The following is a 19,820-nucleotide window of genomic DNA, read 5'->3' on the forward strand; positions in this document are numbered from 1 at the left end:
TGTTTTGGGATTTGAACTTGGCTGAAGTTCACTTTTGTACTACCTATACAAAATTTATTTTCTCAGTTAAAAAAAAGCTGCGATTAAGGGGTGTGTCTAAAAAGAACTCATTATTTTCAAACCCTAAATGTGCTGGTAACTGAATTCAGGTTATCATATTAATTTGGGAATAAAGTTGCTTAAAAATTTATTTTTCTACTTCTGGCTCTTCTTTGTTTCATGAATCTTAATTAGTAAGAAAAATATAGATCTTTCTCACTTTCTGTTTTGGAAAGTTCTGAAAACAAAATAAATAGTAGAGTTCTGATTCTCACATTTTTTTGAGTATATTGTATATTAGCTACTGTGCCAAACACAGTAATTCAATAAGCATTTATTAACTGCTTATTACATGCCAGGCCCTGCGGTGGGTAGACAAGACACAGCTCAAGAAACTCAAAGGTCCAGGGTAATAATGCAGCAGGCTTCATCAGTAAGGAACCCTTTCCACCTGAGATACTTCTTCACTGACATCTGAGAAGGTGCATTTGCTATACGGATGGAAACTAACCCCTTCAGAATGAGACATGAAGGTCTTGAGAGGTGATTATAACCTCTCAGAGCTGGAAGTGACATAAAAGATTGATCCTAGCTCTTCAGTTTGTCCTCTCCACACCATATCCTCATATCTCTTTGCCTGGAATATGATGCCAAGTTGTAGTTTAAGCTCTGCTTTCTGAGGCAGGGGCAGGAACTGAGAAAGAAATGCAGTGGCTTCCTCTTGATCTTTCTGCTTCTGGACATTTCTCCCTGAACATTTCACTGTTATTTCAAACCCTATGTTTCTACAATGAACTCATCACACAGATTTCCCTGTCTCATTGAATTGTGTCACATGGTGGGGTTACCTGCCAGCCAAGCATTCATTTGTGGCAGTGTAGCCATCTGTGTGTGATAGTGTTTGAGCAATCATTTGGGTAAATAATTGCTTTCATCTATTTCAATGATTATATACTTATTTTAAAAAATAAACAGAAAATGTAGATATGAAAGTGTTGATATCAGTGACAAGAAGCATAGACTTAGATTGACTTTAATTGCCATGATGAAAGTGGCCAATCTTTGTCTTTTGTTAGATGCTCATTGAACGTAAACTGAACAGTTAATGATGAAATAAAAATGTATGCAAATGTGGGAGATGTATTGCTGATGATGGTGCCATGAGGATGAGCATTAAGTATAGACTGGTGATTTTTGCGTTTTGTGCTCTGGGCACGGAGCACTCCTTCAATAGGTAACTTTTGCACATTAGACTTGATTACATTTTTTAAAGATTTCGGTACATGCAAAGATACAAAACTGTTTGCATAGGCTGATGAGCTGCTTTGGGAATTTGATTTAACACTATATATCCAAACCTTGGTATTCTTTTAAAGATTTACTCAATTCCCTGAGATGCAGCAAGATATAATGGGGAAAAAAAAAGGTGTTGGATCCAAACTATGAAGAATATCTAACATTTTTCAAGTGTTTGCTATATGTCTGGCTCTGAGTGAAATGCTTTAATGGATTATGTTAATTTTACAAAAATTTTGTGTCAATTCTACTTTACAGCGATTTGGAGACAGAGTGTTCGTATTCAAGCTTTGCTTACATAATTAGGCAATTAATTTTGACCTCTCTTTGCCTCACTTGGTTTTTCATATGAAAATGAGGTTAATAATAGTACTCATGTCATGGGTTGTTTTGAATATCAGGTGAGAAAATACATGTAAAGAGCTTTGACAATACCTGCCTGGCATAGATAAAATTCTCAATAAATCCTATTAATGCCACTATTTAACCTCAGGCAAGTTACTGTCTCTCTCAGCTCATTTTTCCTCATGTGGGAAATGGAGTTAATAATATATATCTCAAAGTTATTGTGAAGATCTAATGGGATTAGTTACTTAAAGTATTTTGTGGAGGGTTTGGCACGTAGGAGCTGTTTAATCCAACATTGTATTCCAAATCCTTTGTCTTGCTTTGTGTTTATTTAGTGAATCTTTATTGCAAAGGTACTTGGTATATGCTGGGCATATAGTAGTCAAGAGGAGAGACCAGGTCCCTGTCCTCAGGAGTTTGCATTACACTACGAGTGTGGGGGGTATAGGGTGGCAAAACAGAAATAAGTAAATGACAATCATTTGGGATTGTGATAAAAGCTCTGAAGGATATAGTAGTGAGCCACTGTGATGGCAGGTGGGTTAACTATCTGAGTCTCGGGGGTTGGCGGCAGAGGTTACGGAGGTTGCGGGGATAGAGAAGGCTCAAGGGAAGATATGGAGGGTGAGAGGAGTCAGCTCTTGGAATAACAACGGCAAGAACACTTGAGGCTGAGAGGCCAGAGGAAAGAGTTTACGGGGTTGAGGAGTAGGCTGAAGGTCAGTGTGGCTGGCTGACAGAGTTGTGAGACCAGATCGTTTAGGGCCTTTTGGCTGTGGTAAGAAGTTTGGATTTTATTACAAAGTGCAGTGGGAAGCTATTGAAAAGTTTTGAGCAGGTGAGTTAAAAATCAACTATATTTTGAGTGGGAATCTTAAGTGTTTTCTAACCTTGGGGCTGGTGTCTTATTTCTGTATCTGGTGACGATATGCAAGATCCTACCGTGGTCTTTGAGGAAAGATGCCCTGCTGATCATTAAAACTCAAATTCTTTTCCATTATTCATCTTCCTTGTTTATCCCACATCAAGGAAGGGAGGAAACACGTTTTTAGAATGCCTACTGTGTGTAAGACCCCTTTGGCTTTCAGGCACACTTTATACTGTTATTCACACAACCTTGTTTAGCCAGTGAGGAATCAGGCTCCAAGGTATTAAGTGATTTACCTAAACTTTAATATCTAGTGCTAGAGTCAGGATTTGCATACAGGTGTGTTTTTTTCCCTTCCCCCCAGCCCATGTGCTTTGCTTCCTGTGTCAGGTTGCTCTGTCAGTCTGATGACAGAGGTATGTAAAACCGTAAGCTTAATCAGATTAAAGGTGTTTTCTCATCATCTCTAAGGACCGTCTTAGGGTCTTAGGGTTTGCATGAGAATGTATGTCATTGCTTTACAGTGAACTATTCATCTTATTCATTTGAACATTTTCAGGATGGTTCTTCTAATAGTGTGGTGATTACTTTGTTTTTGTTATTGTGTCCATCTAGGACTGGAATATAGAGATATTCTCCATGTTCACTTTGGGCTACAGTGACTTAGTTAATAATAGAGAAATTTACTATTTCCCTGTAAAATTCCTTTATTCATAAGGACTTCAGCTTTCATTAGTACTAAGTGTAGAAGTTAAAATAACTAAACTATACCTGTTTCATTCTATGTGAATTTAATAATTTAGTTTTCATTTTTCATGGAAAATAACAAATGAGGTTGGTCACATTGTAGCAATCAAGAAAAATGTTGTCATTAAACTTGTAATCAGTCTACATAATTTTTTTCAACAGTGAGTTTTTATTTTGGTGTAAAATTTCCCAGGACTCTAATTGGGAAAATTATAATGGTTATATTTCTACTTAAAAATGGAAGAAGTAAGTTTTTAAATGGTCTAAAGTTAATTGAATCTATCTGGTTGAATTATAATGACCCCTTTTCTGTATTGCTCTTTCTGTAAAGCATTGGTAAAAATGGCTAGCAAGGAAATCTTATCATTTGACAAATGTCCCTTTGTTTCTGTTCACTTTATGATACCTTTTAATGACTTCTGTGGTTGTAGTGATTTGGGTGTCAGAAAGCTGTTTCACCTGTTTCTAAAAAATGTATTAGAATCTGAATAAGATTTTTATATTTTGGTAACTTTATTAAAATTATAAATACATTTTCTCATGGAGAAATTAGAAAATAGGTATGAGCAAAATTAAAAATCACCCATAATTCATATTTTCCAGGCTTTTCTATGTGTGCATATGTACTCTGGAGTCAGACTACTTGGTTTGGAATTACAGCTCTGCCCTGTTTACTGTGTGACCTTGGGGAAGTTATCTAACTTTTCTGTGCCTCTGTTTCTTCATCTGTAAAATGAGTGCCCATCTCAGGGTTATTGTGGAGGTTAAATGAGATAATACATATAAAGTGCTTAGAATATATTGCCTGGTGCCTACTGAGATCCACATACATGGAGTTTAGAAACCTTATTATGGAAAATTTCAAACATATGTAAAAATATAAAGATTAATATTATGAACTCCAATGTACCCATCTATTATCAACATTTAGACATTTTTGTTTTATCTGTCATTTCCTTTTTTTTCCCCACCTGGAATGGAATATTTTATAGAAAATTCCAAATGTCATATTATCACACTATAAATACTTTACTTTGTACCATATTAATACTTGCTAAAAATTAAGTAAATTATTTTAGAGAACCAGTACCTAAAATTTGAGTTATTTTTGAGGGGAGGAAATACAAGTAAAATACCTATCACATACATTTTGTGACGTTTTACTAAATTTTAGTTAACTGAATGATGTGTGAAGTAAAACTGTGAATATGGAGATTTTGCTCTTCAGTTTAGACATTTATACATCTTTGAAATCTTTAAAGTAAGATCTTTAAAATGATTGGGCATCAGTATTTTTGTAAATGCATTATAAAGATTATTTTGTATGAATGTAAAATCTTTATTTAAAAAAAGTCTTGTACTGAGCAATTTGAATAATTCCTCTTTTGGTGCAGCAAAAGTATTAAAAAAAAGTTGTAATCTTGGAAAAAATGAAAAAAGGGCTAACTTTAAAGACTTCTTTGAAGACAGATTGAATACTGTAAAAATTCTAGAGAGAAATAAATCCCAGGATTTAAAAAAATCACTATTTTTCATCTATGTCCTTTTATACATTTAACATATAAATACACATATATGGCACTTTTAAAAAGATTATTCAAGAATAATTGAAGAAAACATTGTAACAAATCAGGCATTATTAAAATTGATGGTTTTATTTCTTAGTTTAGTGCGTTATTCTCCTGGACAGCAGTCAGTTCTAACTTGGAATTTCCTGCCTTTGATCTTATTATAGACTCATTTCAAAATCTGTAAGTAGCATGTGATATTAGCTAAGAAAGAACTAAATTGTAAGGGCAGGAATTTGATTGCAATTTGATGTACTTTTAGTAAATTGCAACCAGTGAGACCATTAGAACTCATAGGTACCTAAACTTGCTCATTACTTGAATTATAGGTCTTCAAATTCTGGGATATTGTGCAGTGATGTGGAATGTGCTGGTCATGCCTCATGTTACTGATGTTCCAATGGAAAGAATGCTGAGTTGGAAGAAACCCCCCTTTTCCCCTGAACTCGTTTTGATGATTTTTTTTTTTTTTTTTGGCAATTGCTTAAACCTTTCTTTGTTTCTCCTATGGAAAAAAATGACAGAAGAGAGATGTCAAGTCCATTATATTAGCTAAGGAAGTACTGTACTAGCTATTGCAACAAGGAGAGCCTAAAATGTGGTGGTTCACTCAAGTTAGAAGTTTATTTTTTTCACATAGTAGTTGGAGTTCCAGGTATGTAGCCCTGCACCAAGCTGTCATTTAGGGATTCAGGTTTCTTCCATCTTGTTTCTTCAACAGTGTCTTAGGAACATTGTTTTTACATGCATGATTAAATCTGGGTTGTTGCCAAGACCTGGTTGTGGTTGAGAAGAAAGAGTGGAGGAAGCAGGCTGCAGCCTGGAAATGGCAGCATCAGTTCTGCTCAAACTCCACTGGAGAGAACTTGATCACGTGGTCATACCTAGCCGTACTTGAGGCCAGGAAGTGTAATGAGGCTGGTCAGGTTACATTTTGTTAATATAGAAGAAGAGGAGAACAGATATTGGAGGACAGGTAGCAGTCTCTTACATCTTGTAGTGTCTGCTTTCTCTGATTATAATATTGACCATGTGGCTCTGTCACACCACTTGATTACCCCTACTTCAGCTTGATTTTGAAATTACTGGCTAACATAAAAGTGTTTTCTACTGTCAGTTTAAGTATGACTTAGTGGTCTCTTTGAGAATATGATTAAAAATCACTGTTTTCTTGTACTTGCTCTTTAATGTTAAAAACTTTCTGTTGAGATTTCCCCATGATCTTTCCATTTTTGTGAATCTTATAGTTAGGAGGGTTGTAATTGTTTTGTCCTGTTTACTTGGGTGTGCCGGTAGCAGTTGAATTTTGAAGCTTTTGCGGCAAGAGCTGAGGCTAAGCTTGTGTTTCTAGCAGGTGTCAGGATTTAACAGAGGGTGATGAAACAGAGCCAGGCTGCCAGATCCTAGAGAGGATATTCAGAAATACTTATAACCGGGAAGCAGTAGGGGAGAAGCCAAGCAAGTGGAAGAATAAGGAAGATACAAACATTGGACAAGGTAGGTGTTTGAAAAGTATAGGCAGATTTTTTTCCCCTTTTTTTTAGGGGCAGGGCCAATCAACTGGGAGAGTCTGTAATATACCCCTGAGCCATTTCTTGATAAATTCATAAACTAGCTCACATTTATTGATGGTGCCCATTGGCTTTTCTAAAAGCCATCTGAAACAAAACAAAACAACAAACTAATAAAAAATAAAAAAATTATCAAAACATATGCTTAAAACCCTCAGGCTGATGGTTTCATAGCCTAATTTGTGGGAAGAAGAAACTAAGCAAATGTGATCACTGATAATTGCAGTAGTTGAAAAAATGTTAGAAAAAAAGTCCTAGATTTTGTGTCTTTGAAACATATAGTCCCATTACTATGAATGGAGTACGATATACATTTTTATCAGTTTACTGATGACATTGCTTATGTAAACTAGCTTTAAGAATGTACTCTATGTACTGTTGACTTCACCCAGCTTGCTGCCCTTGAGCCCTTCCTGTATAGAAATTTGGTAGTTAAGAGTGCTCAAAATCAAACATCTCTCTCTGTGACCATTGCACCTCCGCCCACCCACCTCCAACTTCCTTGTATAATCAGTTACTCTCTCTGCTGGGTTTCGCTAGTACTTATGAATATAATTAGATTTTCTCTTGATTTTTAGATTGTGCCCTTCATTTGAGGTTTGACATTAAGTACTTCTGTGTGGTATATGGTAATGTGTTTTCGTATCCTAGAGAAACTATTGAGAGAGAAAGTTGAAAACCCAAAGTGCTTTATCTGCTACTCTTTTATTACTTCTAGAGTGTAACTGATAGCTTTATTTTCTTGGAAGTATTCTTATGGGGCTGAAACACTTTGGCAGTTATAATATGATAATTGCTTACGTTAAACAAATGCTTTGATTTACTGTGAACTTAAAAGATCTCGTTAAAAATTCTCTTTCTGATTTATATTTAGACAGACAATAAAGGCGTAATGACAGGTTGTAGATAAATCTTTTAAAATCAAACACTCATTTTTGTAGCATGTGGTTTATGGGTCGTACTGTGACCGGTTTCCTTTTAGCAAGAATGCCATGATAAGAAGTAATATATAAATTGTTTTTCTTTAATGTATAAAATGCCCAAAGGAAGTTGAGAGTAAAAATAAAGTAGGACAAATGCTGCACTGCCAATACTAAAGCAAGCATGTGTACACTTTTTTGAAATTCCCTGAGAGAATATGATGTTTTTATACCTTGAAAGGCCAAATGTTTGTGATTAACCTTGAAATATAAGTCTTCAGCAGATGAAAGACACTTGCAATTTGTAGCCCAAGGATAGCAAATCAAGGATATCAAATCATATGGCAGCTTGGGTAGTGGTTTCGAGAATGCTTAATAGCTATTTGTTAGGAAAGATAAAGTTACTATAAATTTTAAAAAAATATTCATTCTCTAAAGTGTGACACTGAAATTAGGACTGTCTTTTGTAAGCTTAGATATGTGTCATCTATACTTAGGTAATTTTATAAAACCTGCATTCTTTTACAACATTGGCCTACCTCCTGGAGACAAGGTCATCTTTTTAGACAGCTCAGCTTCTTCACTGCTATAATAAGCTATTAGTCTAACCAGCTGCTCATTTGGTTCCCAAAACCATTTTAGGATTCCAGCATTCTGGGCCTGGATCAGAGTATAGCCCCACATTTTCTTCAATATAGTTCTATCATTGTTGACGTTTGTGTACATCTGTTCTGTGACACATTGATAACCATCTGCTTCTCTGGATACTCTAAAGTCTATCTTCTATTGAGTTAGATTAGATCATCAGAAAACTCTGTACTTGGACCCCATTAGCAGAGTCTGTTTTGCCGAATTACATGATATATTATACCCATGGCTTTATCCTCCAAGGTTTGTTTAAAAAAGAAGTAATATAAAATTTCTTTTTGCTTCTGGTATTGAGAGTATTGCCTGTTATACCACTCTGTATTCCATATATAAAGCCCACTGTGAGAAATTTCCTTCAGAGTTTAAAGGCATGAAAATATTTTCTTTGGTAAAGAGTACTTTTCCATCTTTTAGATCATAAAAGCACTATAATTTTATTTATGTATTTACCCTAGATGCTTGGAAGCACATGGCTGAATTTGAATGTTAATTGTAGCAATTATGCCAAGAAATTTTATAAATTTATTTAAAAAATAGTTATTATATAAACCAGGAGTTAGCAAACTATGGCCCACCTGCCTCCTGTTTTTGTAAATAAAGTTTTATTGGAACACAGTCATGGTTGTGTGTTTATATATTGTCCATGGCTGCTTTCATGCTACAATGGCAGACTTGAGTAGTTACTGTCTGGTCCTTTACAGAAAAAGATTTCCAATTATGATGTAAATAGTCACATGATAGTATGGGTCAGACCAAATGCAGTAATGCTGAAGGAATATAAAGCAAGCTAATTACTGTTTGATGTGGCTAGTTGGGAATGGCTTAACAGCGAAGATGTGCTATTAAAAGAATTTATTCTTTAAATAGTGGGAGAATATAGAGAAGGACATGTTATGTAGGAGAGAAGAGTATAAATAAAATCCCTTATGGATGAACAGATTTTGAGCATGTGGGACCATTTTGAAAAGTATTTTAGCTAGAATGGAATTACAGCAGTGAAAATGAAGGTGAATGGGTAAGACTGTTGATAGAGGTCTTAAAAGCTAGGCATCAGAATTTGCATTTAATCTGATAGGCAATTGAAACCCTCTATGAATTCTTCACAGGGAAATGATGTGATGGAAATAGCATTTCAGGACAGTTGATCTGACAGCAATGTATGGGATGAACTCAAGCGTGGAGAGCCCCAAGACTAAGCAGTTACTGGAGTAAGCCTGGCATGAGGAACTAAGATGATGAATGTACAAATGGAGAGAAAAAGGAGACTCTGAGATGCTATAAAGAATGAAACTGACTTTGTGACTGACTGGATTTAGAGGATGGTGGTGAAGGACATTGTGAGAGGAGAACTGGTGAGAAAAGATGAACTGAAATGAGAGTACTTTTTATGAGAGGAAATATGTTTTGTTTTTGACATCCCCAGTTTCTGGTGTTTTAGAGACTCATAACAGAGTATGGAGGTGCTTGGAGATCTGGACTAGATGATGGATGATAGGTGTGGGAGAGTTTTTATGAAGGGAAAAGAGCACCAGGCAGCGAGGCTTGGGAGTGCCTTCAGGGAGGAAGATAGAACTCAGAAGCAGAAGGACAGAGGAATAGGAGAAGTCTGAAGAGCAGTGTTTCCTAACGTGTATTCCAGGAAAGTCTGGTTGTATAGTCTGTTCACAGGTACTTCCATGGTGGCATGACCAGATAAATTTGGTAAACTCTGGGTTAAGCAAAGTTAAATAGACTTCCTGCTTTAGACCCTCTCAGGTTCTTTAGTAATATGCACTGTTATTTGTATCTCCAAATAAGATCTCTCTCTGCGCCTTTAGATTCATGTATCGTACTTTCTACTTGACATCTCCACTTGGATATCTATTAGGCTCTGAAATTTAACTGTCCAAAATGGAATTCCTGGTTTTCCACACAAAACTCATTTCCCCTCTCAGTTGATGGCAACAATGTCTTTTCCTTTTAGTAAAAAATGCCATAGTAAGAAGTAATATAGAAATTGTTTTATTTAATGTGTAAAATGCCCAAAGGAATTGGGATTAAAAATAAAGTTTCTCAGATTAAAAGCCTTGGAGTCATCCTTGACTCCTGTCTTTCTCCTGTACTCTCATCCTATCCATTAGCGACCACATTGGCTCTACCTTCAAATATATTTGGAATCTGACCACTTCTTACTTCAGACGATTCTATTAAAATCTTACCACTTTCAGCAATAGCTTCCCATTTCACTCAGAATAAATGCATCAGTCCTGCTAGTGGCCTCTAAGGCCTTTTATGATGTGGCTTCTTGTTGACTCCCTGATTTACCAGTTCTTTTCCTCCTTCACTGTGCTTTATGTTCATTTCCTTGTTCTTCTTAAGTCAAGTCTTAAGCACATTATTAGCTTAGGGCTTTTGCACCATGTCCTGTGCCTGTGACATTCTTCCTCTAGATGTCTGTATGGCTAACTAACTCCCTTTCCTCCTTTAAGTCTTTGTTCAAATGGCAACCTCTGTAGACGAGACCAACCCTGACCACCATATTTAAAGTAGAAAATGTACTGTTCCCCCATTTGTCATCCTGTTTACTCTGCTTTACTTTCTTTTTCCATAGCACTTATCACCTTATGTACATATTTTGATAGTTTTTTTATTGAAAGATAGTTTATTATTTCTATTTGTGATGTACAGAATTGAATATCAGTGCATGTGAACAATATGTAGTGATCAAATCAGGATAATTAGTATACTCATGCTTACAATATGTAATCCGTCTTTGTGACCCTTGACTGATTTCTTGCTAACCCCTTTTTCCCTCCCCCTTTCCCACCTCTAATAACCACAGTTTTGTTCTCTTTTTTTTTGAAAGTTCAATGTATTATATTTTATGTCATTATTTCTTATTTATTATCTGTCTCTTCATACTAGACTGTAAGCTCCATGAGTGTAGGGATTTTTGTCTACTTTGCTTACTGATATAGCCCAAGCACTTAGAACAGTGCCTGACACATAAAATTTGTTAAATGAATGAATAAATGTTCAAGTTGGGAATACATGTCCACACAGAATCTTTGTTTTCTCTCCTGGAGATCTCTTTTTCTTGGGTTTCCTAGGGATATACTTTGGGAAATTCTGTTACAATGTATTATGAAATTCAAGGGAGAAGGAAATTCTAAGCAAGGAGTGATTGACACATTTGGGAAGTTGAAGAAATTTTGACCTGCTTAAGCTAATGAGTAGATTTAGATTGGGAAATAGTTTGTAGTTTTAGAACAAGTTGTTTCAGTCCTATGGAATGTCAAATTCAATGGAGTAAAGTTGGACATAGATGTTGAAGAAAAAAGCCAGTATACATTATCCTATCCATTCACAGAGTTTAGCTTTGGAAGAAAGGGAGGAGAGTAGGTAGAAAGATGTACAGGTTCAATGCAACATGCTTTGTTTTTTGAGATCAAGAGAATTTGGTTTTGCTGCCTGTTATTTTTATAAGGTAATCTAGGGTACTGTATTGACATATGTTTTATGTTTTAATTATATTGTAATAAATAGGTGACCTAAAACACCTTTTTTCAAAGTAGTGTAATTTGGTGGGTTCACTGTTGCATGGAAGTTAAATAAATTAGGATCCTTAGGAAATCCTCTTATTGGTTCCTCCACTATACCACTTGCCCTCCTTCATCCTTTTTGCATGCTTTTTTTTTTTTTTTGAAGATCCCAGTAGGAATGAGAGGTGTGATGTAAATATTGAAAGTTGGTGCTAATTGCTTTCTTGTTCCTCTTTTAGGAGACAAGCAGTCTGTTTTGATGTCTGTGTTTCTAGGTCATTTCTAAACTTCCTGAAAAAAGTTCACCTTGGTTTCACACTTGTCACTAGCAGAAGGCTCATACCGACTGAGGCATAGTTTAAACAGTTTTATGACAGTTTGACTCTTTCTCCCTTACAGGTTTTGATCCATAAAAGAATTAATTTGTTTCAAATGTGTGGTTGAACATTTGGATATATTTTAGCTTCTGTGGTGTGAATTCACCTGTTTCAGGATTAACTCTCATGGGAAGCTGTTCGGCATTTTTAGTTTAATTATCAATCATGACATTCGAGTGCTGAAGTGGTTAACAATGAAGGTTATGCCAGGAATTACTCTGCAGAACCCTTTGCCTTATTTCCATTGTTGTCTTTGGAATGAATTACAGTCATATTATTTGAGGAATAATTGGTTTGAACTCCAATTCAAACCAATTGGAAGACTAACAGATATTCTTTTGTTTTGGTTACAGAAGCTGCATACATACATGTAAGAGAAGCAAAAATGTCAGATGATATCAGGAAAAGGTTTGAATTTCCAAATTCTCTTATCCAATCACAGGTAATTTAGTTTATTTATTTTTGCTTCATGGTAACAAATAAACATTTTTGGTGGATTATTAATTGAACTTTATATATTTTTATTTTTAAGTTTTATTTTGTCGATATACATTGTGGCTGATTATTGCTCCCCATCACCAAAACCTCCCTCCCTTCTCCCTCCCCCCCTCCCCCCCTGAACTTTATATTTTTAACATTAAATATTTTATTCTCCTACATATAGAAATTTATATTATTTTATTAAACAACTTTTATATGAGTTAATTTGAAAATATATATTTGACATAGGAAAGCAAATATTTGAAATCGATTGACTGCAGTTTCTATGTTTTTTCATATTTTTCTTCCTAGAGATAATAAAATCTTGATTAACTAGTAGGTCACTGAATATTTTTTTTTCTTATAATTAATTATTGGGAATAGAGGTTAATGGTTATATCCACAGAGTATGAGGGATTAATATTGAAAAAGATATATTCTATCTCTGTATAACTATTAAGGATAATAGACTTTTATAATGGCATCCAATAAGTAAAATATCCTGGATTAAAAAATTTAATCTATTTACCAAGGGAGGAGATTGTGATAACTTTTTTAAGAGAGCTTTTCAGTAACGAAAACAAATAGTTAAAACAAAGATGGTTTTCTGATTAGCCTTTAGCTAACTAGAAGCATTCTGGTTAATCAAGGTACCATAATAGCTTATTGTTTTTTCTTATGAGAAAAAAGCTAAGAGACCAGCAGAAGGCAGCCTGAAGATTTAACAACGTACAGTGGCTTGGATACTTTCAACAGTTAACTTCGGAGATGCCTGCTGTGGGAATTGACTTAGCTGGGTAGTGGGGAACCCTTCCATGAGGAGTAGAAAACTCCTTATGCAAGATTCCCTTCTACCTGACTGGGTTAGAGTCATATCGTACTCTGTGCACCACAGGTTCTTACCATGAAGAAGAAGACAAAGGCTTGGAGGATACGGTCTACAATTTTTATTTTTCTGTGCCTGGTGGCCCTTTATTAGCATAGATAATTAACAAATATGTATATGTGTTACTGTTAAGTGAAAGGTGTATATGTATTGTTTAATGTAGGATGTCTGTTTAAATTCTGTTATGGAAAACTAAAAGTAGCAGTGTAGGCTGATTTATCCTTGGTTTTGTATTTTGAAATCAATTTAGGCTATCTCTGATTGTTAGAAGATGAATTGAAAAGTAAATTAGAAAAATTGAACCTGGTGGGGAGTGGGGTGATGTATAGAATTACGCTTATTTTCTTTTACTCCTTTTTCTTTTTTTTTTTTGTCTTTTTGTGACCGGTAAGGGGATCGCAACCCTTGGCTTGGTGTCGCCCGCACCGCGTTCAGCCATTGAGCGAACCGGCCATTCCTATATAGGATCTGAACTCACGGCGGGAGCGCCACTGCGCTCCCAAGTGCTGCACTCTCCCGAGTGTGCCACGGGGCCGGCCCTACTCCTTTTTCTAAATAAGAACTATAGCTTTTTTTTTTTTTTGCCCCTGTTGTGTTTCATATTGGTTTTATTAGGTTCTTGTGATTGTGCTCTATCTTCTGTGAATACTTCTTATTGTTCTTTTGTAACCACTACTCAGTGTTAGCACCATATTTCATTGATTCACACACATTTTTTTCACATTTTAACATCTTTGAAACTGGATTACATCTAGTAATTGATGGCAGCAATAAGTATAGTTGGTATTGCCTGCACATTTGTGAGGTTGGCCATGTTTTTCCAAATGAGTCTAAAAGAGCTCTTTTGTTAATACAAAATCAAAATGTTAAATTATAAGAAGCTTTGTATATCGTAGATTAATTGGCAGCCTTTTTTCTTTCTTAGTGGTACATAAAATAATGGTGCATCTTGCAATTGATGGCCAGTTACAGTCAATGAAATATGGTATGTTTTGTAAAGTAGGAACCCAAACTATTCACTGGGCCTCAGTTCTTGTTACTATCCCTTTACCAGGAGGTACGAGAAAGCAAATTGAACTAAACTTGATATTCATGTAAATGAGTGACTTGTATTGTAAAATTGACACCATCAAGTACTGAGGTCTTAAGTCAGTTCCAATGTGTGAAACATACACACACACAAATGAGTAAGAAGCTGATGCTGTATTATTTGAGCTTTTCTGGGAAATTTGCAAGACTGACCAATACTCACAGTTTTATCATACATTGGTCCTAAGTGCAAGATGGACAGTCATTGCAGTAGGGAAGTTTTTCCCAGTCTGTACACAGAATGGCTGTGATTGTTGCTAGCCTGTTGGCTGTAAGACAGGAGTGCTGGGTACTGCTGAAGAACTAGCAGAGTGAAATTGGGGTGGTAGGAAGTAATGATATTTGTGTATTTATGCAATTAAAACTCCTTTTAAGAGTGTTGAATTTAATTTTGGGCTTTTTGACTAATGCAGGATATGGGAAAATTTTAGAGACCTATGAGACCAAAAGCTTATTAAAGGGCTGAAACCTATGAGAAAAATTTAAAGAAGTTAAAATCATAGGGCTAAGAAGAGGGAGAATGGTGGTGGAGGGAAGACTTATTGGTTCAGATCTGTATGGGCTATAGTCATAAAGGTGGGGATGAGTTTTCTTCATCTTCATTAAGGGTATGATGAAGCATGAGTTTCATTTAGAAGCAAAGTGATTCTAAAAACTGGGGTTTCTCATTTATCTCATGGTTTAATGGATTAAGCAATATCAAATTATCTTCTAATACTAAGTGACTGCTATTTGAACTGAAAATTTGGCAATTTTCTTAACACCTATGAACTATACTTTGCTTATTGGTAACCTGGGATAAAAATGCCTACCTTGAGAGTTGTTCCAAAGATTGAAAATTATGTACATGGAGTGCCTAATTTAGTACCTTCTATATAGCACACACTCAATGAATGGGAATTTTGCTTACTACCAGTTGACTGACTGGCATACTCATATTAACTAGTATTGATATTAGTTACCTTCATAGACACTGTTTAGAAAGAACTTCTTAGGGAATGAGTTCATTAATTTTATTTGCTTTTTAGGCTGTGGGCCATCTTATTGCTGCAGTCCTAAAGGAAAATGGTTTTTCAGAAAAGATCCACCAATCTACAAACCAGGTCTGTGTTTAACTTTGAGATTTAATTCTATCCAGACATTGCTGCCAGCTGGATCACATATGCCTTTGTCTTCTTTCTCTCATAGTTTGGGTCACTATAGAAATGATTTTGAACTGTGAGAACTTCATTGCTTTTTTTTTTTTTTTTTTTTTTTTGCTTTGTCATGTTTTTATTCTATAGCATTCTTTTAAATTTTAAAATTTATTACAACAAACTCTAAAATTGAGGCATGAAGGGAGTTAAGGGGAGTAATTCTTATGACTATTAATGAAAAATAACATGGGTAAAATGAGGCAAGGCATGCTTTAAAGAAGTTTGATAGGGTTACCTTGGAGGAAATATTTTTGGTTAATAAAGAAAATGAATGTAATGGCTCTCTTTGGGTGGAGGAGATTTCTCAGGCCTCAGGTCAGCTCCAGATGTGAGTTCTAAGTTGGAAAGGTCATGCATTGCACTTGGAGCTGGAGGAAAAATTCCATCCCATGCACGGGGCAGGTGAGTGCTCAGATTTGAAGCAATGCCAGTTTACTGAGATATAATGCTTGGGTTTTGGTTGATCAGCATTGTGTATTTTGACATGCTGGTTGGGAAGCTGCTTAACAGAGGTGCTCTAAGGTGCACTTTATAGAGAACATAGATGATGGAAATAAGATTTTCTTTTTACAATAGAAATAAGTTGATTTCCTTTTTCTCACATTCTTTTTGATTAGCTCCTCCAAGTTACATTTCTTTACAGCTTCTGCTGACACATTCAAGTAAATGTAGGGGTATATCCTTCACTAATTGGCATTTATCTGGTGTTTGTATATAGTCATATAAGTTAGGTTTTCTGAGAACCCTGATCCTAATCCTGCCTATAATCACATTATGTACTTGGTGAGGATCTAGTGGTTTTACTTAAACTGTCAGGATTTATTGAATGTCAAATCCCTGTGACTAAATGTTTTTCTCTTCTACTAATAAGTGAATGCTTACTTTCATGAGGACACAGTATTACTTGAGGCAACAGTTTGTTTATTCATTTATTTTGTTTTCCTGGCTTGGTAATGGAGTAATGACATTTAGAGCCCTTTGATATTGTCCATACAGGTGAATACAATTTCCTTCTGAACAAAAGGAGAAATGGAATATAGATATTTCCTTTCTGCAATGACTGACTGTTAACTGTATTGTTCTTTGAATAGTGGGATCCTAAGATTGAAAAGACTCTCAGCCAGCTACAGAGGGAAAGTGGCCAAAATATGATGTTGATTTCTATTCCTTAGCTATTCTTTGGGAGCTGAAGATCTTAATTTTTTCTCCCAAATTATGTATTTCCCTAATAATTTATGTCAGGAGAAAGAAAAAATAGCTTCATTATATATGTTTTTTAATTAAAAAAGCAAAACTGTGTGTAAATCTAAATGGACTTAACCCATTTAGATTAACCCAACAATATATTCAAAGTAGGTGTATTGTTAACAGTGAAGCCTTTTTGGGGTTGTGGGTTCCTGAGAAAGTTACAAAATCCCTGCTTTTATAGGGTTTTCAGAATAAGAATTTATATTTACTTATGTGCCCTTCTGGTGCCCCCCCCCCTTTAAAATCAAAGAAGAAAGCTAGCCTGCTGTGAATGAATTGCACATTGATAAATGGCTGAGGTATGTGTGGGGGTTTGCTGCTCATCAGAAGTATCTTTTAATCACTGGTTTAATTTCAGACTCCAGCTTTGAATTTGCTGTGGGAGAAGTGTTGTAGTGACAACTTAGTGGTTCGAACAGCCTGCTGTGAGGGTCTGGTGGCACTTGTTGCTCAGGATCATGCAGAGTTCAGCTATGTTCTCAATGGGATACTCAACCTGATTCCATCAACCAGGTAATCTTTCCCCCTGTATGATCAGTCAACAGTTAAAGATTTTAGGAAAAAAAATTCACTAAGTCCTTTTTTAGGGTCAACATTCACCCTACTTGCCAATCGTTTTTCTTTCCCTTAAAATGTCATGCAGATATTTTATATGTGGTAAGATCATACTATTTTAACCCTACAGTTTTGGAATTTGTGGTCGTTTGCTGTACTTAAATTTTGGGGCTCTACTTAAATTTATCATTTCTCTTTTTATGAAGAAAATAGTTAAGTAGTTTATAATTCACAATTATATGCAAATTCCTGACTTATTTTAAGAAAGAAGATTGCCCATAAACTGCTTCTTCACAGTTGGTACAGTTTATACACTGTTACTGGTCAGCCTTTGGCATTAGTATGTGTATTAGAACATAATAGCACTAATTTCTTTAAAAGTATTTTGTCATTTAGGGATGTCTTCCTCCTGATTATTCCCAGTTAATAATATTTTGTTCTTTGAATGTGTTTGGTATGACCGTATTTAGTCCATTCACAGGCTGGGGGTAATGGAATCACAATGGATAAAAGGGACTGACTCCATTCTGAGACGGTCAAATAGGACCATATTTGAAACAGTGATGCTGTCTTGTAAAATACTCCCTGAAAAGGAGATGCCACTCTTTGCTTCAAGAAATGGCCTTGATCTGTAACCCTTCATTTTTGCCTACTTTAAATCACTTGGGCTTCTGTCCCCTTCCCCCAACTCTCACCAAGCCTCCTTCCTCACTCTCCGTGGGATTACTTGTTGCCCTGATATTTTCTACTCACCTTTAAGATAGTATCATCAGAGCTGAGTGCTTAGTCTTTTTCTCTGACTTCAGTAGAGATAGAATACAGCTGTAATGATCAATCTGTGGAAGATGCCTTCCTGGGCTTGAAGTCTGTTAGGCTAAATAGCGTCTAGCCTTTTAATCTTTCTTCATAAGTCTTATTCTGTTCCCTTACATCATCTCTTTGTGTCTCTTTGGAACCATGGTTTTTCTTTTTATTTTGCTTTCTATAGTTATAAGTCCAAACTCTTAAGCATGGTATATAAACCCATGAATCCTCTTCTCTAGAAATACACAACTGTTCACTCTTCCTGAGCCGTTGCATGTGCTCTGCCTCTGCATGGCATGCTCCTTTCTTTTCTTATATTTTTATTTTTATTTTTTAAATTTTATTTTGTCGATATACATTGTGGCTGATTATTGCTCCCCATCACCAAAACCTCCCTCCCTTCTCCCTTTCCCCCTCCTCCCCAACAATGTCCTTTCTGTTTGCTTGTCGTATCAACTTCAAGTAATTGTGGTTGTTATATCTTCTCCCCGCCCCCCGGTTTTGTGTGTGTGTGTGTGTGTGTGTGTGTGTGTGTGTGTGTGTGTGTGTGAATTTATATATTAATTTTTAGCTCCCACCAATAAGTGAGAACATGTGGTATTTCTCTTTCTGTGCCTGACTTGTTTCACTTAATATAATTCTCTCAAGGTCCATCCATGTTGTTGCAAATGGCAATATTTCATTCGTTTTTATAGCTGAGTAGTATTCCATTGTGTAGATGTACCGCATTTTCCATATCCACTCATCCGATGATGGACATTTGGGCTGGTTCCAACTCTTGGCTATTGTAAAGAGTGCTGCGATGAACATTGGGGAACAGGTATACCTTCGACTTGATGATTTCCATTCCTCTGGGTATATTCCCAACAGTGGGATAGCTGGGTCGTATGGCAGATCTATCTGCAATTGTTTGAGGAACCTCGATACCATTTTCCATAGAGGCTGCACCATTTTGCAGTCCCACCAAGAATGGATGAGAGTTCCTTTTTCTCCGCAACCTCGCCAGCATTTATCGTTCATAGTCTTTTGGATTTTAGCCATCCTAACTGGGGTTAGATGGTATCTCAATGTGGTTTTGATTTGCATTTCCCGGATGCTGAGTGATGTTGAGCATTTTTTCATATGTCTGTTGGCCATTTGTATATCTTCCTTAGAGAAATGCCTACTTAGCTCTTTTGCCCATTTTTTAATCGGGTTGCTTGTTTTCTTCTTGTAAAGTTGTTTGAGTTCTTTATATATTCTGGATATTAATCCTTTGTCAGATGTATATTTTGCAAATATTTTCTCCCACTCTGTTGGTTGCCTTTTAACTGTGTTAATTGTTTCTTTTGCTGTGCAGAAGCTTTTTAGTTTGATATAATCCCATTTGTTTATTTTTCCTTTGGTTGCCCGTGCTTTTGGGGTTGTATTCATGAAGTCTGTGTCCAGTCCTATTTCCTGAAGTGTTTCTCCTATGTTTTCTTTAAGAAGTTTTATTGTTTCAGAGTGTATATTTAAATCCTTAATCCATTTTGAGTTGATTTTAGTATACGGTGAGAGGTATGGATCTAGTTTCATTCTCCTGCATATGGATATCCAGTTATCCCAGCACCATTTTCTGAAGAGGCAGTCCCTTCCCCAGTGAATAGGCTTGGTGCCTTTGTCAAAGATCAGATGGCA

General features: G+C 35.8%; 1 protein-coding gene across 2 annotated transcripts in view; it reads left to right on the top strand.

The window, feature by feature from the left end:
* FOCAD (focadhesin) overlaps positions 1 to 19,820 on the top strand; it is a 338,731-nt gene that overhangs the window by 12,934 nt on the left and 305,977 nt on the right. For both annotated transcript variants that reach the window (XM_063080862.1, XM_063080864.1), the window contains exons 2-4: positions 12,257 to 12,345; positions 15,387 to 15,461; positions 17,161 to 17,315. In XM_063080862.1, the coding sequence (XP_062936932.1) occupies positions 12,289 to 12,345; positions 15,387 to 15,461; positions 17,161 to 17,315 (287 nt within the window). In that variant the 5' untranslated portion in view covers positions 12,257 to 12,288. The remainder of the gene's footprint in view (positions 1 to 12,256; positions 12,346 to 15,386; positions 15,462 to 17,160; positions 17,316 to 19,820) is intronic.

This window comes from Cynocephalus volans, chromosome 16 (assembly GCF_027409185.1).
Source record: "Cynocephalus volans isolate mCynVol1 chromosome 16, mCynVol1.pri, whole genome shotgun sequence".
Taxonomy (NCBI): domain Eukaryota; kingdom Metazoa; phylum Chordata; class Mammalia; order Dermoptera; family Cynocephalidae; genus Cynocephalus; species Cynocephalus volans.